At 39.4% G+C, this 22437-nt stretch overlaps 7 protein-coding genes across 11 annotated transcripts; 3 read left to right on the top strand and 4 right to left on the bottom strand.

Moving 5' to 3' along the window:
* Positions 1-89: 89 nt before the first annotated feature.
* LOC17876199 (KH domain-containing protein HEN4) lies at positions 90-5388 on the bottom strand. Its single transcript, XM_006279931.2, has 7 exons — positions 4669-5388; positions 3400-4350; positions 3019-3288; positions 2312-2749; positions 2062-2138; positions 1865-1976; positions 90-1317 (listed from the first exon to the last, which is right to left on the bottom strand). The coding sequence occupies exons 1-7, from the start codon at positions 5269-5271 to the stop codon at positions 1153-1155; spliced, it is 2616 nt and encodes an 871-aa protein (XP_006279993.1). The 5' UTR covers positions 5272-5388; the 3' UTR covers positions 90-1152.
* Positions 5389-5509: 121 nt separating this feature from the next.
* LOC17874985 (fructose-1,6-bisphosphatase, chloroplastic) lies at positions 5510-7442 on the bottom strand. Its single transcript, XM_006282183.2, has 4 exons — positions 7124-7442; positions 6678-6865; positions 6210-6606; positions 5510-6090 (listed from the first exon to the last, which is right to left on the bottom strand). The coding sequence occupies exons 1-4, from the start codon at positions 7350-7352 to the stop codon at positions 5690-5692; spliced, it is 1215 nt and encodes a 404-aa protein (XP_006282245.1). The 5' UTR covers positions 7353-7442; the 3' UTR covers positions 5510-5689.
* A 67-nt stretch (positions 7443-7509) lies between these two features.
* LOC17875508 (beta-ureidopropionase) lies at positions 7510-9511 on the bottom strand. The gene is made up of 6 exons (XM_006282088.2): positions 9321-9511; positions 9018-9125; positions 8728-8916; positions 8414-8641; positions 8107-8331; positions 7510-8012 (listed from the first exon to the last, which is right to left on the bottom strand). Exons 1-6 carry the CDS (start codon positions 9420-9422, stop codon positions 7647-7649), a joined length of 1218 nt encoding a protein of 405 aa, XP_006282150.1. The 5' UTR covers positions 9423-9511; the 3' UTR covers positions 7510-7646.
* A 342-nt stretch (positions 9512-9853) lies between these two features.
* On the top strand, positions 9854-12500 carry LOC17876882. Of its 3 annotated transcripts, XR_002833518.1 has the most exons (3): positions 9854-11363; positions 11674-11934; positions 12046-12500. XR_002833518.1 is itself a non-coding variant. In XM_023781553.1 (2 exons), exon 1 carries the CDS (start codon positions 9950-9952, stop codon positions 11357-11359), a length of 1410 nt encoding a protein of 469 aa, XP_023637321.1. In that variant the 5' UTR covers positions 9854-9949; the 3' UTR covers positions 11360-11363; positions 11826-12500. The 3 variants fall into 3 exon arrangements, 2 of the variants coding, with proteins under 2 accessions (XP_023637321.1, XP_023637315.1); XM_023781553.1 differs by having other exon boundaries at positions 11826-12500; XM_023781547.1 differs by having other exon boundaries at positions 11674-12500.
* A 208-nt stretch (positions 12501-12708) lies between these two features.
* LOC17877347 (peptidyl-prolyl cis-trans isomerase FKBP12) lies at positions 12709-14120 on the top strand. The gene is made up of 5 exons (XM_023781554.1): positions 12709-12870; positions 13186-13219; positions 13347-13408; positions 13518-13570; positions 13813-14120. The coding sequence occupies exons 1-5, from the start codon at positions 12783-12785 to the stop codon at positions 13912-13914; spliced, it is 339 nt and encodes a 112-aa protein (XP_023637322.1). The 5' UTR covers positions 12709-12782; the 3' UTR covers positions 13915-14120.
* Positions 14121-15795: 1675 nt separating this feature from the next.
* On the top strand, positions 15796-18718 carry LOC17875211 (transcription factor SAC51). Of its 2 annotated transcripts, none has more exons than XM_006279725.2 (4): positions 15796-15937; positions 16288-16784; positions 16882-17044; positions 17132-18718. In XM_006279725.2, exon 4 carries the CDS (start codon positions 17175-17177, stop codon positions 18192-18194), a length of 1020 nt encoding a protein of 339 aa, XP_006279787.1. In that variant the 5' UTR covers positions 15796-15937; positions 16288-16784; positions 16882-17044; positions 17132-17174; the 3' UTR covers positions 18195-18718. The 2 variants fall into 2 exon arrangements, with proteins under 2 accessions (XP_006279787.1, XP_023635104.1); XM_023779336.1 differs by lacking the exon at positions 15796-15937 and adding an exon at positions 15988-16166.
* A 7-nt stretch (positions 18719-18725) lies between these two features.
* Positions 18726-22017, bottom strand: LOC17876001 (root phototropism protein 3). Of its 2 annotated transcripts, XM_023779330.1 has the most exons (7): positions 21930-21949; positions 21622-21831; positions 21448-21517; positions 20756-21364; positions 19833-20672; positions 19236-19514; positions 18726-19154 (listed from the first exon to the last, which is right to left on the bottom strand). In XM_023779330.1, the coding sequence occupies exons 2-7, from the start codon at positions 21756-21758 to the stop codon at positions 18852-18854; spliced, it is 2238 nt and encodes a 745-aa protein (XP_023635098.1). In that variant the 5' UTR covers positions 21759-21831; positions 21930-21949; the 3' UTR covers positions 18726-18851. The 2 variants fall into 2 exon arrangements, with proteins under 2 accessions (XP_023635098.1, XP_023635100.1); XM_023779332.1 differs by having other exon boundaries at positions 19026-19154; positions 19232-19514; positions 21622-22017.
* Between the last annotated feature and the right edge of the window lie 420 nt (positions 22018-22437).

Genomic DNA, 22437 nt, shown 5'->3' with positions numbered 1-22437 from the left:
TTCTAAGTTGATAATCTCGTAATGTCTCGTTCATTACATATGTCCCAAAACCTAAAACATAAGAAAAGCCCAACAAAATAATGACAAAAAATAAGAAAAGCCCACTAAATCTTTACTATTATTACATGCATGCCCATTAATTCTTCTTTTTGGGCAGTCACAGGTCCATCACATTTTTAATTTTTAGTCAAGCAAAAGAAACATAATTACAAGACTAATCATCCTCGTACAAAATAGAGCATACAAACTTGTAATAAAAAGGAAATACATAATAGCCTTGTCTTGAATAGCCTTGTCTTGAATGCTTTTTTTTGGCTCCCCATCTGATTCTGACCCTGTCTGGTAGTTTTATACTCCATAGAAGATCTTCATCTTTTGGATGGTAACCAACAAACGCAGAGTACAAAATATACGAATATCCAACTGAACACTACACTCATGAGTCTAGAAGATAAACCCATATTTCAGAGTTTTTTTTACGCCTTGTTACACTGGATTTTAACGCATGTAAGTCTTAAATTTATTTCATCATTATTACTGACTAGATTAGTGTAGATCAAATATGTTTAAAGTCTTACATTTCAGCTTATTTGGTAGTTTTGAACCAGATAGAAGAAAAGTACCGAGAATATGATAAGCCAGTGAAGGGTCTCGCAAAACCATCAGTGACAGGTTAAGGGTAACAGTTTAGTGGCCTTGATTTGGAACTGTGTAATGTTTCTACCATTTTCATAGCTAAAGAAGGTGAAACAAGCTTAAAAAGAAAAAAAATTCATGTACAAAGCAATTCTGCGCAAGTTTCAACACTCCAAGGCCAGAAACATATGACCCATTGTTCTCAAATTTTCATTTTGTAAAGATTATTCTCTGCTAGATATTTTTGTGAAACCTCGGTTTCTATAGCAGTGACTTTTCCTCTAAACTCCTTTCAATCCAGTCTCAGTTCCATGTTTAGTAAAATGTGTGATACAAGACGAAAGTTTTAGGGAAGGCATTGAACTGATTCCATCAAAGTACTTGCAATGAAAAAGATGTTGTACAAGAGTTCAAGGATCTAATAAATAAGACAAAGATTAAATAAAACAAGAAACATGTGAGAGCTCGTTTATTTTTTTTGGTTATCTGTATGGTGATGGTGACAACTGTGTGGTTCTAGTTTAGGTTGTATCTTTTGATCAATGATGTTTCACCTGTAAGGATGAAGGCATGAAGGAGGTTTTGAGCAGCTTGGGTTTGATCAGGTGTCCCAGATATGACTACGATCCTGTCACTTGTTCCTAGAGAAGGTTCATGTACTATGACCCTCGCACCCGATATCTGATTGAACAAACATCAAATGGTATAGCTGATGAGCATCTATGCTTAAGCTGTTGTGACACTATCTATTCGGCTTGTAGCTGATGATCTCAGACTATGTGGTTTATATAGTCTATTCCGTTTCTAAACAAGGACCAAGTTGTAACACTGGATAAAGGTTATAAACAAAGGTTGGAGAACTTCAGTGGAGTTTTCGTGACTTCAAAGTTCAAACAGTTTTTTTCTGAGTAAATTTATCCATCAGTGAGGATAGTCCTATTGACCTGGATAAGTGGTGGCAAGATGGTTTGCACTTTGCACCATGTAAATTTGTTTTTACGTATAAGGCTATTTTTTTCTCATGCTTTCTTCATAGTAACCTAGTGTTCACTGTCGCTTTCTTTTTAGCCGTTGTTGATTCTTGGTATATGATTCAAGAAATAAGAACAGCCAGTGAAAGATAAAACCTATGACTGCTTTTGTGGAGCAAATCAATCATGGTCTAACTTTCTTTAGATGGCGCTATGGGGTAAACCAAGAAAAGTTTTGTAACAAAAATATGTTGTACCTGTTTCAGTTGCTCCAGATTGTGGCCATGCTCTCCATACACAAATCTCATAGCATTTTCTGGAACTCTAATTTCCATCGTTGTGTTTGTAACGATAGCAGATTTGTGTCCACTAGAAAAGACCAAGCCAGTATGTAAATTACACAAAGTCCAGAGTAATTATCTCATAAAACTGTCTATAACTGTAGTGCTTTTACCTGCCAAGTGGATGGCCAGCCCTTGTGGAAGATAATCCACCACTGGCATCAGATAAGCCTCTTGGAGCTGCCGGTGGCTACATAAAAACTATGTGCATCAGCTACAGAAGTTAAATAGAAGCAAAAATGTCCAAAATCTGTGTGTGTAGGGGAAAAATATTAACTTTCGAAATCTCTCAGCGAGTATCAACAAGTACCTACGTACACCCAAAAGTAGAAAATATGAAAATTCAGAGAGATGGAGACATACCGGGGACACCCACAAACGAGATGGGGCCTCAGTTAAGTGATGGGAGTTATCACTGTTGTGGTCCATGGTGAAACGCCGACCAAAATTAGGAGAATAGCCTGCTGCGGGATTAAACCTATCAGGAAACGGGTCTTCTGGTCTTATGTTGGGATCTATGCCAACATGTCTGGAATAGTTAACTGAAGAATGAGACCCGCTTAAAAAGGAATCATCAGATCTTCTGTGCAGACTTGAAGAGATGAGAGGTGGATTACTAACGGATTGATGAGACCCAATAGACAGAGGTTTATCTGATTGTCCATGGTAGATTCTCTCTGTAGTTAAGGTGGAGCTGCTCTTGGTTACAGAAATTTTCATTGCGTTGGAGAAGAAACTGTCTCGGAGCCTGCTCGTAATATGGAAAATGGCTTCTCTCACATTAGGGAACTCTCCTGAAATCTATTTTCCAGCAAAGAATGAGTTTATGACAGACAACTTAAGAAGACAGACAACTTAAGAAAATGGTGCTTACAAAAAGGATGATATGACAGTGTCCAGTAAAATTTAAATGTTTAAACAATCCCGAGTTAATCCTTCAACCAAGTTTAAAACCAGTGCAAGAATTTAATTATCTCTGTTTGCACATGAATGTTGTTTCAGTTTCTTTCAAAAAATATTATAGCTAATTACTACAGAGTAATGACCGAGAGAGAGACAGATCTAAGTACCTGCACAACTTGATCATTCTCTGAAACACATTTTGGGTTCTGCTCAACCTTCAAAATTTGAATTGTAGCCCCAGTCGTTTTCCGCATTTCTGAAACAATAACACCTCCTTTTCCCAGCAAACAACCAATCTGACTTGTTGGGACAACAAGCCGCGCAGTGATAGATGTCATTGGGCCATTGTCTAGGATTTTTTTAGTGGCAAGCTCAAATAATCTAGAAAAAACAAGCATAATAGCTTTCTGGGCTGGCGAGGTTTGACATTCACGGTTCTACATGATGAACAAACAGCAATTATTAAACAAGAATATTAAATAGATAGAGCAATACTACTTAAGCATCCATGAAACGGAAGAGAGAGAAAAAAATAAAATAAGACCAACCTCTGGTGCAGTTACTGCAATCAAACGTTCTTCGCAGTCAGGAAGTGTATTTCCCACATTTATGAAAGCACCTGTTTCGCTATGAAGCATCCTGATAACTTTACCCCCAGTCCCAATAACTCCGCCAGCATTTTCAGTGGAACAAAGTATCTTAAAAACCACATCTTGGTTCACTACATCGATTTCTGATAGAGGTGGCTTACTGGTGGCAGTGTTAGTCATTGGAGCAGACGTAATGATGCTGTGAGGATGTGTATCAAGAGTTGAATAACGATGTGCAAGAAAATCAGCACTAGGTCGACAAAGAGTTTCTTGGGGGATTGTTTCAATAGGCCTTCCAAAAGCATCACGTGGAAATGACTCAAAGGGCATGCCCATAGTATCACGTTGAACCATCTCGAAAGGTCTATGCAAGAAATCATGAGAATCATCCCTCTCTCTATACTGTCGAAAAACATCTCCCCTGACAGCATCAGAAGGCCTGTATAACGTTTCTCGAGGAACCATATCAATATGCCTGCGTAAAGCATCTTGCTGGTCCGCCTCCATATGCCTTCGTAAAGAATCTTGCTGGTCCGCCTCCATATGCCTGCGTAAAGCATCCTGCCGGTCTGCCTCAACATGCATGAATAAAGCATCTTGCCGGTCTGCCTCAATATGCCTATGATGCAAAGCATCGCGTGGAAGTGGAATCACATCATTTGGCCGACCTAAATTGCCCCTAGGAAACATCTCGTCTTTTCTCTGTCTATAATCATAAGGGTTAACTTCGACGGACCTAGGAAGTGACTCCTGAATGATTGTTTCTATGGGTCTATGCATAGATGCTTGGAACTCTTTTTCAAGGGGTCTGTTTCCGACCACCCTTATCTTGTCAACCGATTGACAATTTTGCAGGCAGCGGGAGATAGATACGAGAGCTTTCTTCACAGCGATAGCATTTCCTTCAATCTGCCATAGTTGATGACTCAAAATGAGAAACAATACATTACAATCTGCAAAAACAAGCATCTATAGAGCGCTAAACCAGGTTTCAGCTCAAACCTGTTCTCCAAAGAGATGTTCACAAGTTTCTATTTCAGGCAAAAAAATGTTCTAAGGACTGATAAAACTTAAATCCAAATCATAAACCTTTATGACTGATAAAACTTGGATCCAAATCCTAACCGGAAAAGGGTAACTAGACTCCAAAGAAAACAGCTGAGACGCAAAATTTAGAGAACTCGGTTTTGAAAGATGCCGCATTTTTACTTCAATTTGAATTTGTACCTCCACCATCTCGTCATAAGTGTCGGCGCAAATCGGCAAATTCTCAGTCCGTATCGCAATTTTGCAGCCAGTTTCTTTCCGAATACTGCCCACCATTTGACCACCTTTGCCTATCACAGCACCCGCATGGCTAGACTCCGTTAACAATCGGCACACGACCGTATCACTATCCGCTTCCGCAGCTAAAAGTTCGAAAACTCTAATCAACGCTCCTTGTGCTTTAGATACTTCAACTTCCTCCTCCTTCTCCGACTCTGCGTTTCCACTGTTATTAACTCCTAATTTTACACTTGATTTCGAAACCACTTGTGCGATGATCGTAATGACCCGATCCGGAGATCCAAGCGGAGGCTCCTCCACCCGTATCTTAGCTCCGGTTGATTGTTGAAGCTGTTTGATTACGCTTCCAGATTTTCCAATCACCGCGCCGACTTGCGACAAAGGGCAGAGCAATCGAAATGCCGCATGTCCTACCGGAACAACCAGAGGCGGGAGCGGCTGCGTGTGATGCGTTTTGACCCTCTTCGAAGATCCGAAACCTGAACCTGGATCGAACGCTGCGGATCTCTTCTCCGTATGAAAATTATAGCTATTTCGCTCCATAACCTCAGCTCTCTCTCTCTCTCTCTCTCTCTCTCTCTCTCTCTCTCTCTCTCTCTCTCTCTCTCTCTCTCGTCACGGCGGTTTCCGGCGCAGAGGACTCGTGAGAAGTCTTTGGCGGTCTTTAACGCTAAGTTGGTAACTTGTGCCGAATAACCGTCTTATGTAACGTTTATTTACGGGTAAACCGAACCAGAACCGCATTATGTAACGGTTATCCATCAGCAAACCGAACCGTACCTTTAATTAATCCTTCTCACTAAAACCGAAATCTAATGACTATACCAGATTACCAGTTGATACACAGAGATACACACGGATCTAACCTTCCTAATACCAAATGTTATAACTTATAATCAACAAGATCTGATATCGATCTATTATTATTTTTACACATAAGAGTATGAAACAGAGGAAACGCTTAAACTTCATAGCCAGGATTCACAGTCTGCTGCACATCTCCATAGCTTTCAAGCTCAGCAACATCCTCTACGCTCCCAAGAAACAGAGGCAACCTCTGGTGAAGCTTCACCGGCTGTATCGAAAGTATTCCTCTTTTGCCATCAGAGGATTTGCCACCAGCTTGTTCCACCAGAAATGCCAAAGGGTTTCCTTCATAGACTAAACGAAGATGGTCTCTTGGATTCATAGCAACTCCACCGTATAAGATGGTCCTGTGAAGATCAGCTACTAGAGAACAAATGTAACGTGCCGAGTATTTCTTCGGGTTTTCGCCTTTGCCTTGTCTCACTGTGTCAATGTACTTCCTTAAACCTTCTGGCCAATCAAAGTACCTCGCATCGTTCACTGAGTAAATTTGTCCTGTTGTTGATGATACAAGGAGCAATGATCAATGTTCAATGCAGGTGTTTTAGTGTCATGATTACATTGATTAGGGATATTCCAATGGATCAAGTCATGTGCCATTCGAAGCTTTTTACCTCGAGTAGGGATCTTGATGTTTTGATGGGTAAGAACAAATTCCCCTGTGGAATGATCCAGCGTGAAAGCGTGTGTTCCCGAGCCAAGTGTAACGCAGAATATAGTGGCTGAAGAGTAGAGCACGTAACCAGAAGCAACAAGCCTGTTTCCTCTCTGCAAAGAATTGAGCTCAGCTTTCTCTTCAACAGGTAAATGATCAAGCTCAACGAGGCGATTGTAAATCCCGAATATAGTTCCTGTGGGTATCGAAGCATCGATGTTCCGTGATCCATCTAGAGGATCTACAACCACAACGTAAGGACCATCATCTTTGATCCAGGTTGGACTATCGTCTTCTTCGGAAGCCATTACTGCTACTTTCCCAGAGTTTCTAAGAGAGGACAAGACGATATCGTTCTGCAAAACAGAACAACAACTGTAAGATATAATCTTTATAACAAAAGAAGAAAGGGTAAAGACATACGGACCGAGACAATATCGAGCGGCTTAGGCGCATCTCGGTCTGACCCACTAGAGGATTTAACAGATAGCTTTCCCAGTGAAGAATTGAAAGGAGAGGCGACAAGAGAAGCGATTCTTTTGCAGGCATGTTGTAAGTGGTAAAGCAACACCACAAGATCATCTCCAACATTAGACCCTCCTCCTCCTCCATTGCCTATCAGAAAATTTCATAAAAGTATACACACAAAATTGGAACTTCAATCAGAGCTGTGTATACAGAGGAACCCTCAAAAGTCAAAACCCATTGATAAGCTTTTTTCTCATTGAGAGAATTTCCAAGACTTTAGATGCTAAAGTCAGGGTAATTCCACTAAAATCCCGTATTTTCGGGAAATAGATTGACACAGAACACCAAAATTAACTTGAAATATCGAGACAATGCTAAGTTCGCTCAGGCAGAGCAGTTTGTTACCTGCAAAGTCTATGAGCGTACAGTAACCATCATCATCATCTCCGGTCATAGTCCTACCAATGGCGAGGGACTTAAAAGACGCAGACTCACGGCGAGACGCCATCTCGCGACGGTTAATACCGGCGGCCGGAGTTGAAAGAAGAGAAACTGCGATTTGCCTTAGCGGGTAAAGATGGAGTCTTGGCGGGGGAATTGGAGTTGGGTACCAAGTTATGGTGAGAGATTGCATTATTCTTCTGGATTTAGAGCATCTGTGACTGTGAAGCTCAATCCCATCTCAGGATAACGAATAGAAGATGATGAATCTCCCAGCCCCAGCCCATAGCATCGACTTGCGGTTACTTTTGGAATTGAGATTCCGGTTCAGTTATGAACCGGTTCGGTTATAAAGGCAAAGGAGATGCCTTTTGGCATCAAATTATTCAAATATTCAGATACAAACAGATTCTCTGTTACAGATACACAAATGATTGAACATTGAACAGTTACAGAGTATTTTTCCAGTTACTGGAAATTTTCATTCTTATGAAGAATTCTTGTTGAGCAGTTGGTCAGAGACGACTTGAGGCTTGAAGTCTGGCTTTATGTACTTAGCCAAAAGGTCGGCATAGACTTCATATCTTGCAGTCATTCTAAATCCCCATTTGTCTTTGTATTGCCGGCAGAGATTGAGATCCATGTCTGAGATCATTAACCCATCTTTGTAACGGGACAGGGACGGAGTGCAAGAAGCATCCGGTGCAGAGAAATGGCTTGACCCATAGAAATGCCCGAAATCATTGTGTTGTGGTTTTCCATCGCCTGACGTAAACGGATTGGGGAACACTTCGGTTCCAACTCTGTTGATGGATCCAACAAAGTAACTGTTTGCTATCGCTGCATTTCGTGCCTGAGATTTTAAGGAACAGATTGACTTTTCAGACGGTGTTATTTCAGAAAGAAAAACTTCAAACATGAATGAAATGGAGGATCAAAAGCTACACCTCAATAGGCCACATTGGTTCACTGAGTCCACCAACAGTTGCTGAAGGGTTGAAGACAATCTCGGCACCATTTAGACCAAAAGCTAACCAATTTAGAGGATGGTGTCTTCCAAAACATATATTGACTGCAATTTTCCCAAACACCGTCTCAAACACAGGGTGGCCTGTGTCTCCTTCCATGTAATATGTGCTTTCGTTGAAATCTCCTACCCTCGGTATGTGGTTCTGCCACCGAGCAATCAATAGTAATTAGCTGACAAGAGACGACAAAGACGAAGCAAACACTTGACATGTAGTGCAAATTTACCTTTCGATGCTTGCCAATGATATTTCCATTATTCCCTATAATCACAGCGGTATTCCAAATCACTTCACCATGATCAATATCTCTTTCAAGAATAGGACTCACAATCACCATGTTATACTTTTTAGCGAGTTGTTGAAGAAATTTTGTAGATTCGCCATCGACAGGCTCTGCAAACTCACACCAATTCCTCTCCCTAGTGCAAAATGCAAATGGCATAGTCCAAGCTTCCTATCGGTAAAACCATCTCCCCAAGATACGATTAAAAACAATTAAAGTAATAACTTTGCTATAAAAGGAAGCAAATGAAGACAAACCTGTAAGCACAGTATGTTAACATCAGCAACACCCGCAGCATCGATTATCGGCTTCAACTTGTCGAAAATTCCTCTTTTCTGGTCCGAAAATGGAGCAGTTGTGGGAAGAGCGATGGAGTTTTGAATGAGACCAACTCTGACCACTCGAGGCATTCTCATCTGCTCTTTATCAGCTGAAAAGCTAACAGCCTAGGAGAAATATATATACAAAGATCAAATGAAAACATTTTCTCAGTTAGTTAGGTGAATGATCTGATCTTATAGCAAATATAACAAACGGAGTAATCAACCTGAAGATCAAAATCATGTTTTGAAGACAAGGCTTTTGCAGAGTCCGGCAGAATAATCTGCTCAAGAGATCTCCCACAGTTACGTCCAAGTAGCAATCGGCTGACCTCCTGCAAATCCAGTCACAAACAAACCAATTCTTTTTCAATTCGAATCAACCTAAGTAAAGCAAACACTTGAAACCACTAGTAATCCATAAAACCATCAATCGAATCATAGCTGGTTAATCAAGAACCCTAATTTTGAGTAAGTGGAACCAATTTCACGAGATCAATCAGAGAAATAAAGAAAGAACCACACTTCACCTGAAAGAGCTCCGGCTTAAGATTCGCTGATAAGAGTTGATGCAGCGAGTCATAGCCACAAATCGATCCGTCTGGAGTTGTTTCTCCGTTTTCTGAGATCATCTTATCTATTCTTCCACGAGTCTTTCTACTTACAAGTTCGATCAAGATGACGATGACTTTTACAACAACAACAATGATCAGTTTGGTCACTTTATGTACTAATATTCTTGGAATCGGAATCTTAAAACAAATCGAGTTTGTCACATGGGGTGATTGGCGTGGCACTGCAACGGCTGTAATATTATTTTACCGTCCTTTTTATTTATTTCCGTGTATTTTACAGTTCTGATTTGGGCTTACATGGACTGTAATCAACTCACTAAGGCCTATATTAAAGAATTTACTTTGTGCAAACATTGATATGGGCTTCGGCGATGGTGTGTTTATATAATAATTGCGATAAAAAGACCAAAATGCCATTAACAAAATCGATCATGTAGCCTAGTTGTTCCGGCTAATGTAACGACGGTGGTATTGTTATTCAACTCCTCGTTCGTCTAGATCTGTATTTTTACTATTTTAGCAATAAGATTTAATTAATTTACTCTACCGGATAGAGAGGAATTACAAAAAAAAAAAGAGGAGATATGGTAGGCGGACGCGGCGGAACTGGTGGTGGTGGTAACAGAGAGGAGGCGGATCGGTGGCTTGTTACATCGGAGAAGCTTCTAGCGTCTAGTGATCTTCAAGGAGCCAAGACATTTGCGATCCGCGCATGCGAAGCTGACCCGACCCGAGCAGAAGCTGCTGACTACATCCTCGCAATCTGCGACATTCTTCTCGCCGGAGAGACTCGTTTAGGTCATTCCAACTTGCCGGACTGGTATGCCGTGCTCCGCCTCGGTCGTTTAGCTCAAAACCCTGAACACGTCGCGACTCAGTACCGTAGACTCGCTCTTCTCCTCAATCCTTCCGTTAACCGTCTCCCCTTCGCCGATCGGGCTTTCAAAACCATCTCTGATGCTTGGTTCGTGCTCTCTGATCCGTCCAAGAAGTCATTGTACGACCGAGAATTGCAACTGAGTCAACTTGGCCAATCTGGTTTCCATCCCCAAACCCAAACGCAGCAACAATTTCACTGGAAACCTAGCAATTGCACCAACGCAGCACAAGAGCAGCCTTCAGCTATGTCGCAGAGCCAGGCTGGGACCTCGACTGATCCTATGGCCACGAGCTTCTGGACCGCTTGCCCTTACTGCTTTGTACTCTTTGAGTACCCTAAGGCTTACGAGGAATGCACTTTGAAATGTCAAGAATGTAGAAGAGCCTTTCAAGCTGTGACGATACCAAAACCTCCGGTGGAGGGGAAAGACGACGAAGATGTTTACTTTTGCTCATGGGCTTTGTTTCCATTAGGGTTTTCCGGTGAATTCAAATCCCCCAGTTGGTCACCTATTTCACCTCTCTTTCCTTGTCCGCTGCAAAGGGTGGATAATGAATCAACCCTGAAGAAGAGAAAGGAACCGGCTCCTCCAAGAATTTATTATGATGATGATGACATATATGTCGCTATTTCCGATGATGATGAGGCTGGTGACGATAATGATGATTGGCGAGATGAAGTACAAATGAATAAGAAGGCGAATGCTGGGAAAGGGAAAGAAACAGTTGTGAGAAGTAACAAGAGACATGGAGTTGAGAAAGTCCAAAATGTAAAAAGCGTCCGTAGTGTTGGCAATGCCACAGTTTCAATTGCTTCAGATGCCGTGGCTGTTGGTTCCTCATCTGGGTTTATGTCTAAACCGGTGAGTTATATTACTAGAAAACGAATGGGAACAGGAGCCAAGAACCTGGGGAGGTTGGATTTGAATGTGGAGTTCAGTAATGAAGTGGAAGAGCCTGCTGTGGCAGGTGGGAGAAACGAAGGCAATGGGCTCGGAAGTAACAGGGAGGTAGATAATATGGAAGGGATTGGGTTCTTTGAGGGCCTTGATGAATTCTTGAATAGTTTGCCCATACTTTCTGTTGTTGGAGATGATAAGATCAAGGCTACTTAGTGAAGTAAGGCTTTTTTTTTTCTTTCTTGGTTTAGGTTGCGATGTTCCACTCTAGGACCTAGCTTTTGTCTTTCCTGTTGATGTTTAACTGTAGTCGAAATGCTGGCATTTTGATTCTTTGGAATCCCTGTAGTTGAAATCTGTTGATGTTATTTTGCCCAACATTCGGATGTTTTCTTCCCTTTTTGGTATATAATCTTCTGCTTCCGAGTTCTGAGCATTGTATTAAGTATCTTTTCTTGGCTTAGAGTATAAATTCTTAGTAGCCAAGTCCTTTTTTTTATTGTAAAAAGTGAGTTATTTATTCTGCTCAGGTTTCTTTTGTTGGACAAGAATTATGTTTCTCCAGCTCAAAAGGCCATTATGCAATATAGGTGTGTACATGTCGTGGTTGCTGCTTCTGTCTGTTTCTGTTCATTCACTATAGACATTTTTGTGTTCTTTGCTTTCTGGACCGAAAACGAAGTGCGGTAAAGTGGCAAAACACACACTGCTTGCTTCTTTCATCATCTATGCTTTGGAAGGTAAGGCAAAACACACATTGCTAGCTTCTTTCATCATCTATGCTTTAGAAGGTAAGGAAAACGAGTAAGCAAGCTTTTTTTTTCGATGGTTTCTTTCTGGGGTCTAAGCCTCTAAGGTAAAAGACCGGCTTTATAGTGACTCTTTTTGTGTAATCATTGTAGCTAGGTATTCTCACGTACCTGTAATGAGTGTATGCAGAAACAACAAGATACAGAAGCTATTCAAGCATGCTATGTGCACGTTATCTGGGTTTTTACATGCTCCAGCTGTGCTCCAGTGAATGTTCTATTATCTAACTGATAAAAAGCTTGCTGAAGCCATCAATGATGAAACTGTTTAGGCTAGGGTCCATATATTTCTGTATAATCTGCTTTTCTCTAGTTGTGGTGAAGACAGTTCGTTGTGTCTTGTATGTATCTATTTTGCTCTGTCTTCTTGACCATTGTTTCTTACTTATTGATAACATGTCTTGTCTGTATGTTCCTTTTTTTTTTTTTTTTTTTTTTTTGTCATCGTCTGTATGTTCCTTTAGTTTGCTGTTTGTGCTTGTAATTTGTAGATTTCACTGTAACTGTTTCCTTTGCTATAAAATCTTAACATTAAAACCAAAAAAAAATAAGGTGAAGGTCGTCCAAGGTCGTCCAGTCCTTGGCTTGAATTTGAATCCGGATGTCAAAAACAGATACACAGTACACGGTAATTTTGGGCTCGATTCTGCTTTTTAATACGGGCCGAAATATCATGAAATTTGTGTCTTTGATTATTATTTATTAGGCCCAGATCAAGCAAAACGTGGATAAATAACAAAAGAAGAAAAAAAAACGGCAGAAGCACTCTCTCAGACCCGAAGCTGAGACAAAAAGCAAAACAGTGTTGTAAAGAGAGAAGAGAAGAAGAGATGGGTGTGGAGAAGCAAGTCATCAGACCCGGCACCGGTCCTAAACCCACTCCCGGTCAAACGGTTACCGTTCATTGCACCGGATTCGGTAAATTTTCCTCTGCATCATGTCTTTGAAATTTCCATGGTATCCAAAATCGATCTATTACAAATCTGCTTAGGTGAAGAGCTAATAACTGATGCCCTGTGGTAGGAAGGTAGTCACCTGTTTTGTTTGTGTCTCTGTGGTGAAATGGATTTAATTTAGGATTTATTTACTCTTTTGGTGAAATTTTTGTTTGTTTTGCGATCTCTTTTTAGCTTTTGTAGTTTTTAGGTTTAATGGAGAATCTTCTAAAGTTTTTTCTGTTTTATCTTATATAGCCCAGTTCTTCAGATTCTTATCTCTCTTGTTTTCTTTCAGGGAAAGGTGGTGATCTATCCCAGAAGTTCTGGAGGTAAATAAATGATTCTTTCATGATTCAAGGATCAATTAACAGATAACTTTTGTTTCTAAGAGTGTTGTTTAATTTGGTATTGGATAAGCCTGAATTGTGTTTGGCTCTTTGTTATATGATGATATAGTACAAAGGATGAGGGGCAGAAGCCTTTCTCGTTCCAAATCGGTAAAGGTGCTGTGATCAAAGGTATAACTACTTACACTTGTGTTTCATGGTTGATCGTATCATATTGTGTGGCTATAATTTCCTTTTTGGAGAGATCATGTGACTCCAACTTTGTAATATTTGTTTACAGGATGGGATGAAGGCGTTATTGGAATGCAGATTGGAGAGGTTGCTCGCTTGCGGGTATGTATACCTCTTCTCTCATCATGTTCCTTTTTCCCATCTTTTATTCTTGCATCTTCTTGTTCCACTTTCCCATTTTTGGCCACCTATACTTCATGGATTCTAAACTTTTTTTTTACTAGTGTTGAAGCACATTTGTCTCTAATGATAAGCTACTTAGAGCTTGCAATAGTATATGTCATTTGTGTGTGTCGTTATGTGTTTCTAACATCTTCGGCTTGCGATTTTATCTGTTTCTGCAGTGCACATCGGATTACGCGTACGGCGCTGGTGGATTCCCGGCATGGGGAATCCAGCCAAACTCGGTTCTCGACTTTGAAATCGAGGTACTGAGCGTGCAGTGATGATCTCCCCAGCTCCAAAAACTGTGGGAAGATTATTAATCTCTATACTTGAATGTTAAATTAATCAAAGAGGTGACAACCCTTTTTATCTTTATTGCTTCTGTGATCTTTGGTGAAACAAACTATGTGATGCCATTGCTCTTTTTCTAAAACTCTTAAACAACGTTTGATATCAATAAAAGACCCGATCTTGTGTTTCAAGCGAATGTTTGTATTATTGCTGTGTTTATTATGAGACTATTGTTGCGTCTCCTCTTTACATTTTCCCTACTAAAAAATGTGAATGCTTAGGATGTGTTTTTTACTAAAATAAGATCACAAATACATGACTAGAACATTCTAATTATCTTGTAATAATTCATGTGTGGATAAATCGAAATGCTTCAATTAAACCTACAGATTTTGAATTATAATTTGGTGGATTTTTGTTTTTGTTTTTTAGATTATTTGGTGGAAAAATATCTTTTACTTTTTCAATCAAAAAGCTTCACACACAAAAAAAAAAAAAAAAAAAAAAAAACAGAAGAATAAAAACGAAAAACGTCAATTTTCTCTCTTTGAAAGTATCAGATCCAAAACAAATATTGTCTCAAAGCAAATTGTAGATATAAATATAAAATAATGAAATTTGAAAAGAGCACTAGAATATTTTTTTTGATCAAGAGCACTAGAATATTTTATATGATATAGTTTTAAAGTTAACAAAGAAAAAAAAAAAAAGAGAAATGCGAGAGAGAGAGAGAAGTCGTGCGGGTAATTAAGCACTTAAAATTCCCGTGCATTTCTTTAATCATCACTTTTTTTTTTGGTTCTTTTTCTTTTATTCATTTTTCATTGTTACTTTTCTTTTCCTTTTCACCCACATTCCCCAATCACATAAAGACTTTTTTATGATAATATTATTTTAAAAGAAATTAATTCTACATTATATATATATATTTTTTTAAATACGAAAGTGCTGAGCTAATTTTGGCGTTGTATAAGCTAGATGCTAATCAGATGCTAAAAAAAAGAAGCTAGATGCTAAATAAATAGTCAATTAAAATTAAATAATAATATAAGGGGCGATTAGCTTTTTCTTTTTCTTTTCCGTCACAATGGGTGTTTGAAAAACACAACACGCACCTGAATAAATGTATTAAAAACAATATAATTAAGGATGAGCTTGACCACACTTTCACTAACATAGCTTTCAATGAAATTAAAAATGTAACCTGAAAATATTACTAATATTTATTTAGTAATTAACTATGGTTATATATATATATACTTTTTAAAGCTCGACCACACACTTTCACTAACTTAGCTTTAAAAATAAATAAGAGAGAAAACGTATGGACTTTTTACTTTAACGAATAATCAATAAAGTATATCATTTTTTTTAATTGGTTTAGGAAAAAATGAATTATACTATAATTTAATGATAAAGTATAAACCTGAAATTATGGACCGTGAGACTTTGTCATCATATATACCATAATTACGTATATACACGTTCGGCCCCCTTGTCCCATTTCTTTCAAGCCAAGCACAAATTAAACTTGCCACCGTTTTAATTTACAAGATTAATTTCCAAGTAACATATCATCCTTTCTTCTTTTATATAGTTTTTTTTGTAAAATATTTCTCAATTGTATAACTCAAAAATATGTAACCTTTTTCATTTTTTAGTAAGAAAATATACGATAAGGTAAAATTTCATTTGTAGATACCGAACCAAACCGGGAAAAATGTATACACAAGAATACAAGATAAGGAGTGATTTGGTAAAATAAAGTAGAGAAAAGGGTAAAAACGTCATAGAGTCTTTTTTTTTTTATAAAGCCTTGCTACTCTTGTTGCCCACTCACCTCTTTAGAAATATATCGTTAAATAAAATTTCTACGTTTACAAATCATTATTGCTCGTTGGTCACTTTCATCTCTCTTATCCCTTCGCTTTTCCATTGATTCAGCTCAAAAAAACCCAAAACAATTCTCATCGTTTTCTCTGGATCTGAACGAAAGATCGTTCCTTTTGTAAGGTATCAGTTTAAATCTTTCTCCTCTTATAGTCTGGTGTCAGTGTTTACTCTGTTTGTATATTTGGCTGGTTTAAATCGTTACTGAAATGGGAAAGCTCTGTAATTTAAGTCTGAATCTATAATAGCTTGGGACATTGTGATTTGTGTATATTCTGAGTTTCTGTAGTAAATGTACTGTAACTCTACTGGGACTGAAGCCTTGAATATACTCGATTGCTAGATGCTGTATGTAAGTTAGGCCTTCTGCTATATTTTCATTAGATGCATATAAATCTTTGTCCTTTACTGTTGTGATCTCTGGTTTTAGCCCATTTTGTGGTGTTGTTGAGATGCTTCCTTCGATTTTGCAGAGATACTAAAGTAGATTGAATACAGACAGTGGATGATCAGAATCAATTAGAGTGTATAAGAGGAGGAGAAAGAGAGAAAACAGCATGTGTATTGCCTTATACCGTAAAGTTTTGCGCTTGAATCTATATTGCCGTGTGATTCTGTAAATTGTTTCACCTTTGAACCAACGCTTCAAGAGTCAAGTCCTCGTTTTTCTTATTCATCTTCCCTTCATTTTAACCGCTTTTGAAAAATGGGATCCCAACATTTCTACGTGTACCATTGTGAGCAAAGAATCAGCTAGACAGAGAGCTCACTTTCCTTCCTCGACAAAAGTTTCTTCCTTTGGTTTGGTTTTTGTATACTTTCTTCATTCTAAGATTTCCTCGAAGTTATGGTGTGCCAGTCACCCGGTAAGACAAGATTTCGAGCATTGAAGTACGAGACAGGAAACGCCAACAAATCAACTATTGTAGTGAGAGTTATTGAATGCTATCAACCGATGGATAATTGCCAGGTTTGTACTAGACAATAATGCTCTCATTTATCACACTTTTGGCTTATAGTTTTATTCTTTTAACACTGTGTGCCATTTTCTTATTTGTGTGTTCCAGGCTGAATACTTCAGACTTCTACTCAAACCAGTCACGTAGTTGGTTCGTGATTCTTCGCTATATTTTCAATCTGGGATCAATTTTTCGTTCGTTTTTCTTTTACAATTTTCTCAAAAAGGGCACAGGAAGACTGCGTTCACCCTATTGAGCAACTTAACAGTCGGTATGTTATTTTTTCCCTCATTACTTCTCTATAAGATTGTTAACTTTATCTTTCTTGAGCTGATTTTTGCTTCTTTTTTCTCTGCAGTGTAGTACTATTTACAAGTTCCCTTGAGTTCAACTGGTAGAGCATGCCTCTAGATATGAGGCAACGGGATTTGCCTCTGGGCTTAAGTCCAACTTGCTTTGAGGATATAGCAGGTCAGTCTGTCCATCCTGGAATTCCTCTCCCTGAGCTTGGGAAACTATACGCAGCTGAGCTTCAAGCTCGCTGTTTGCAGCCACCACCATTCCAGTCTTTACTGTGCAGTCAGGATAAGGAGTCTTGTGGAAACCGATTCTCACTGTCTGAGATGCGGTCTTGGTGCGCTGTTGCTGCTGCTACTACTACTCCACATGGAGCATTAGAGTCTTCTCAAAAAAGACTTGTGATATTCGATCAGATAGGAAATCAGACTCGTCTAATGCACTGTCCATTTCCTCTACGGTTTCCATCTCACAAGGCTGTGGAACCAGTCAAACTCTCTGAGTTACACTCTCTTGAGAAAGCTGTCAGTGGAGATAATGAAGAGTTTGGTGAGAACCATTCAAATGGAAAAGAGTCAGAAATGCATGAAGACACTGAGGAGATCAATGCATTGCTATATTCAGATGATGATTATGATGATGATTGCGAGAGTGATGATGAAGTAATGAGCACTGGTCACTCTCCTTATCTTTGCAACAAAAGGAAATTGGATGAATTTGATGGTCCTTGTAAAAGGCAGAAACTACTGAATAAGGATAACAAAATCAGCGAGTCATCATCACTTGTGGGCACTAAGAGTTCTACAAAACTCTATGGGTCGTCCTTTCTTAAGGACAAAAACATCTCGACCAAGGAAGAAACTGGTTCTGGTATAAGCAACGAGCAGTCGAAGAAAGACAAGATCCGTACAGCGCTGAAAATACTCGAGAGCATAGTCCCTGGTGCAAAAGGAAACGAAGCTCTCTTGCTTCTGGACGAAGCAATTGATTACCTAAAGTTGCTGAAACGAGACTTGATCTCCACAGAGGTTAAGAACCAAACCTCCACCACTCACAAGTCACCAATCTTGTTGGTTAAAGAGACAACATGGGGAACAAGAAATCTGCAGACAGATAAGGCTTGAAGATTCTCACAAGTTGAAACGTGTGAAGTGGTTTTTGGGTACGTATCATCTGCTTTTTAGCTGTATATAGTGGACTGCTTTAAGTATATATGCTGGTGCAATTTCAAAAAGTTAAAGAAGAAAAGAGGTCACTTTCTTCTTCTCTGTGTGTGGAAAGAAAAGCCAAAGTCCTCATGGTCATTGATCGACAATGATTATCTTTTTTGGCGGAGTGTGGATGGTGAAATCAAAAGGCAATATTCAAAGTCTCATCTCAAACTCGCGTGGTCTATGAATCTCCCCCCTAAGGTAATAAAAATATCTCTGACCCACTCTCTTTTGTCTATATGATGACTGTATGGGTCCATGTTTTTATGAATATGTCATGTTCATGTAATTGGGTGGGGTAATATAAGTTAAGTGTATGTAATAATGCAAACTATTCCTTGGGTCTTTTTGCTTCAACCCACATGTTACTGGTTTTGTTGTGTCTGTTTTGTTGTATTTTCAAATGATTTTGTAATAAACCAATGAGGTCTTTTTTGTTCTGTGTTTCATAAAAATCGTTTCTTTTATCACTTATTCCTCATTAGAAACCAATAAGCATTACAGATTAGGGCCAAACAAAAGCTTTTTCTTTCCAAAGAATCAAAATCAAGAAGATATAAGACCATCACTTCAAGAAATTGAGTTCCTCCATCGTCTTGGTTTCCTGGTTGGTTGTTGATCAACTCCAGCTTGTTCTCCTCCGGAAGACAAGTCATGACTCTCATGTCCACTCATCTTAGTCAGTTTACTTAGCTTCTTCCAACCGCTGGTCCAAGCGGAAGAAGACGGTGTGTTCTTGACTTTCCCCGTCGTCTTCTCAAACTGTCTCTGCATCACTTCCATCTCGTTCTGAAGCTCAACATATTTGGTCTTCACGGTCTCTAACTCGAATTTCAACGTGTTAATATCCTTCTTTGCCGCAGCCCACCCTTCCTGCTTTCAGAGGTTGGAAATAGAATTAAAAACATGCGTGGAATCTGTTTGGAATCTTGACGAGTCATTTCTCTTACTTGCCTGAAAAGATTGCGGTGTTGCGTCGATCAATGTCTTGCGATTTGGGATCATTGGTTGATATGTACCCATGGCTTCTCCCAACGTGGTTGACTCCTTGAGTGATGTATTGGCCAAGGCATTGCTGATTTTGACTTGCTCCGAGAAGAGAACTTGAACCACCACTCGCAATGGTAACCGCTCGTTCTGAGCCGCGTGCATACACGCATCCATCGATAGCTTTTGACAGTCCATCACTCGGCACAGCCGTTTCCTCTCGTGTTCCGACAATGTTGGATGCGCCTAACACAACAAAAAATACCAAAGCATCACTCAACAGTGCAAGCAACAAGATGGACCTTATATTAGTCATCATAATTATAAAGTAAACCGGACAAAACAAATGTTTGTCAAAAAAAAAAAAAAAAAAAAAAAAAAAAAAAAAAAAGAAAAACCGGACAAAACAAATAAAACCCAAAAGTCATTAATTAAACAAATCAAAACTGATTTAATTCTTAAATGATCAAAAGTTTTTTTTTTAAATTTAATTTGGAAATAATCAGATTAACATAAAACGTGGAATAATCTGGAATTTACCAAAAAGACCCTTCATATAAATACCTTGAGATATGAATCAATTGCTCTGTACAGTCCATCGTCACAAGTCCGAGCAGATTCAGGCAACGCCTCAGCCAAAACCTGAAACTTCGTCAACGGCAAATTCCGATCTCTAGCAACTTCTGTAAGATAACTATCCACAAGCCTCGCCACTCTCATCTTAGCGTTCTGAGTATTACCACCACCGTTATTACTATTCCCTCTCGGGATCCCGGCTTCGGCGTACATCGACTGCGACGGCGACGGTGACATTCGGCTCGGACTCGACCCTTCCGTCTGTTCTTGAACAAGAAAATGTTCCAACAATCTCTGGACAAGATCAACATCGTACATTGTCTCTCCTTTGTTGTTGTAACCAGGAATCAAAAGATCTTGTAGCGTTGCTTGTTCGAATTGCATCCCTACACGTTTCTCAAGCTCTGTGATCAACGCCGGAGCCACTTTGAGCATACTGGCTGCTCTGAGGAGACGTAGGAGGAAGCTACAAGAGACTGAATCTTTCTGTGGAGGGATTATGCTGATTAAGGATTCGACGATCATGCGTTGGTCTTTTGGGCTTATTCCGATTCCGGCGAGACAAGCGACGGAATCTTGATGTCCGTTTGTTTTTCCGGCGGATAGAACCATGTGTAGTCCGCCTTTCCAGTCGGGACCGGAGCTTCCTCCGCTGCTGTTGCTTCCGCAGCTTACACTCATTTCGTCCCCTCCTAAACCTAATCCTCCTCCTCCTCCAACGGCGGCTGGGGCTACTGCAACTCCTCCTTCTTTAATTAAACCCGGAAGCCATTTTCCGGCGTAATGCATTATTACAGCTCCGAGGAGTTCAAATCTCATACCTTTCACCTGTTTCAAGAGCCTTAGTTGGAGGATTGAGATATGTATATCAAGTGTTTGTGAAAATGCTTATCAGAAAACAATCCATGTACCTTGATTGCAGTGATTACACGAACGAAATGATCGATTCTTAAGATAGAGACATCTTCGAACCACCAATCAGGAGGAACAGGTTGGCTATTCGTGTTCCTACTCGGGCTACAATAGAAACTTGAATCCTTTGATTCGTTCCATCTCGGACTAGAACCTGCGAAATTTGTGGTTGATGGAGATGGAGTTTTTCCTGTGTAAGCCCATCTAATCCCTTTTGGATTACTACAAGCTTTCCAAGCAATAGATTCACTACACCTCCTTACAATCTGAAGATTCTCAGCCCAAGGTGAGAGCTTTTCACAGCTCTTTAGGACCAAGATCGAGTCTCTCCATGAAGACAGAACCACATAGCTGAGAAAGGCTTCGGTCTTGAAGATTAGATTCCCTTCCTCAAGATCCTCTGTCATCTCGAGATACTCAGCTGCACAACGTAATCCTGATATGTTAGTTGCCGTGAGATCCACGGGAACTCCATAGCAGAATTTGGATGCAAGCTCAAATGCTTCTGGCCCTCCGGGTAGATCATCAAGAATAAGGATCGTCGGGTCAGGATCTCGTGACTCGTAGATCAATCTGTTCATCTTCCCGCTACGTGACAGCAACGGATACTGAAGGAAGGAAACAGAAAAAAAATTTCTTGATGTTCCAACTTAATGATAAGATTGATGAATGATGAACATAAAATTATTACCTTGTGTAGGTGGAAGTTCATGTCACCGATTTTAACCAGAAGATCGCTGGGGATATCCGTAGCAACAAACCTAATCAAAAGCAAAGGTTATTTTTATATGTATTAAACTTCCTTAACAAGGAAACATGTGTTTTGCAGTGACTGTATAGTTGAAAGCGTGAGAGGAGATATTACCAAGATTGGCCTCTAAGCTCAAAACCATCAGTCTTGACGCCGCCATGCTTGTTAGAGCTCAAAACTCCATCACCTCCGTACTCTCTTCCACCTCCTCCTCCAACTCCAACCCCGCCGTCGCTCTCAGATTCCCACATGATTCACAAATTTACTCTGTGTAGTTGGAGGAAGCGCAAGTAGGAGAGGATGAGAAAATCCAAGTGAAACCAACTGTTCCAAGAGTAGAAGAGATTGATTAGTTTTGATTATAAAGATGAAAGAGATATAGAGAGAGAGAAAGGAGACTAGAGAGGAGATATTATCCCCACATGGGATGCTTGGAGAATTGGAGCTTTCTCTGAATTGTCTATTTTCTCAGAGAGATTTTCAAAACCAAAGTCTCTCATATATCTACACAGCCTGTGAAGTAATGGGCTTAAACTCTATGCTTCTCAATTATCATAATTTGTTTTGTTTGAACTTTATAGTTTAGTAAATATAATTATTTGCCCATTCTTTTCATATAATTCAAGATATATAATTCTATCTGTCTTTTACTTAGATTTTACAAACATTATTAGATTACTGATGACAGTTGTAATATGTTTTTTTTTTTTTTGGGTCAGTGAAGATAAGAGTTGGTTAAGAGGAGGAGGAAACAAAAAAAAAAGGGAGGGACAAGTTGGGGAGTGAGTGAGTGTCATTAACTATGACAAAGCCTTGTTCCTTCTTCTTTGCCTGTCTGTTTTTTGATAATGTTGGATCCTCTCTATGTACATTGCATTTAACTTTGTTTTTGTATCTTTGCTTCCTTTTTCCTCTTTGAGACTTCTCTTA

The sequence above is a fragment of the Capsella rubella genome, unplaced genomic scaffold, assembly GCF_000375325.1.
Source record: "Capsella rubella cultivar Monte Gargano unplaced genomic scaffold, Caprub1_0 scaffold_8, whole genome shotgun sequence".
Taxonomy (NCBI): domain Eukaryota; kingdom Viridiplantae; phylum Streptophyta; class Magnoliopsida; order Brassicales; family Brassicaceae; genus Capsella; species Capsella rubella.
This window is presented reverse-complemented; position numbering and strand designations above follow the sequence as displayed.

What these genes read in the sequence shown, in the direction of transcription:
- LOC17876199 (XM_006279931.2), bottom strand. Translation starts at nt 5,271, where the DNA reads ATGGAGCGAAATAGCTATAATTTTCATACGGAGAAGAGATCCGCAGCG. An exon ending in TTGCAGTAACTGCACCAGAG is followed by an intron (nt 3,289 to 3,399) that starts GTTGGTCTTATT and finishes TTCATCATGTAG; the next exon opens with AACCGTGAATGTCAAACCTC. An exon ending in ATCTGGAGCAACTGAAACAG is followed by an intron (nt 1,318 to 1,864) that starts GTACAACATATT and finishes TTGTTCAATCAG; the next exon opens with ATATCGGGTGCGAGGGTCAT.
- LOC17874985 (XM_006282183.2), bottom strand. Translation starts at nt 7,352, where the DNA reads ATGCAATCTCTCACCATAACTTGGTACCCAACTCCAATTCCCCCGCCA. An exon ending in TACGCTCATAGACTTTGCAG is followed by an intron (nt 6,866 to 7,123) that starts GTAACAAACTGC and finishes ATTTTCTGATAG; the next exon opens with GCAATGGAGGAGGAGGAGGG. An exon ending in CATCAAGATCCCTACTCGAG is followed by an intron (nt 6,091 to 6,209) that starts GTAAAAAGCTTC and finishes CATCAACAACAG; the next exon opens with GACAAATTTACTCAGTGAAC.
- LOC17875508 (XM_006282088.2), bottom strand. Translation starts at nt 9,422, where the DNA reads ATGATCTCAGAAAACGGAGAAACAACTCCAGACGGATCGATTTGTGGC. An exon ending in TTAAGCCGGAGCTCTTTCAG is followed by an intron (nt 9,126 to 9,320) that starts GTGAAGTGTGGT and finishes CTGGATTTGCAG; the next exon opens with GAGGTCAGCCGATTGCTACT. An exon ending in TTAACATACTGTGCTTACAG is followed by an intron (nt 8,642 to 8,727) that starts GTTTGTCTTCAT and finishes TTTTACCGATAG; the next exon opens with GAAGCTTGGACTATGCCATT.
- LOC17876882 (XM_023781553.1), top strand. Translation starts at nt 9,950, where the DNA reads ATGGTAGGCGGACGCGGCGGAACTGGTGGTGGTGGTAACAGAGAGGAG.
- LOC17877347 (XM_023781554.1), top strand. Translation starts at nt 12,783, where the DNA reads ATGGGTGTGGAGAAGCAAGTCATCAGACCCGGCACCGGTCCTAAACCC. An exon ending in CGTTCATTGCACCGGATTCG is followed by an intron (nt 12,871 to 13,185) that starts GTAAATTTTCCT and finishes GTTTTCTTTCAG; the next exon opens with GGAAAGGTGGTGATCTATCC. An exon ending in TAAAGGTGCTGTGATCAAAG is followed by an intron (nt 13,409 to 13,517) that starts GTATAACTACTT and finishes ATTTGTTTACAG; the next exon opens with GATGGGATGAAGGCGTTATT.
- LOC17875211 (XM_006279725.2), top strand. Translation starts at nt 17,175, where the DNA reads ATGCCTCTAGATATGAGGCAACGGGATTTGCCTCTGGGCTTAAGTCCA.
- LOC17876001 (XM_023779330.1), bottom strand. Translation starts at nt 21,758, where the DNA reads ATGTGGGAATCTGAGAGCGACGGCGGGGTTGGAGTTGGAGGAGGAGGT. An exon ending in TGAACTTCCACCTACACAAG is followed by an intron (nt 21,365 to 21,447) that starts GTAATAATTTTA and finishes TCCTTCCTTCAG; the next exon opens with TATCCGTTGCTGTCACGTAG. An exon ending in GTGTAATCACTGCAATCAAG is followed by an intron (nt 20,673 to 20,755) that starts GTACATGGATTG and finishes CTCTTGAAACAG; the next exon opens with GTGAAAGGTATGAGATTTGA.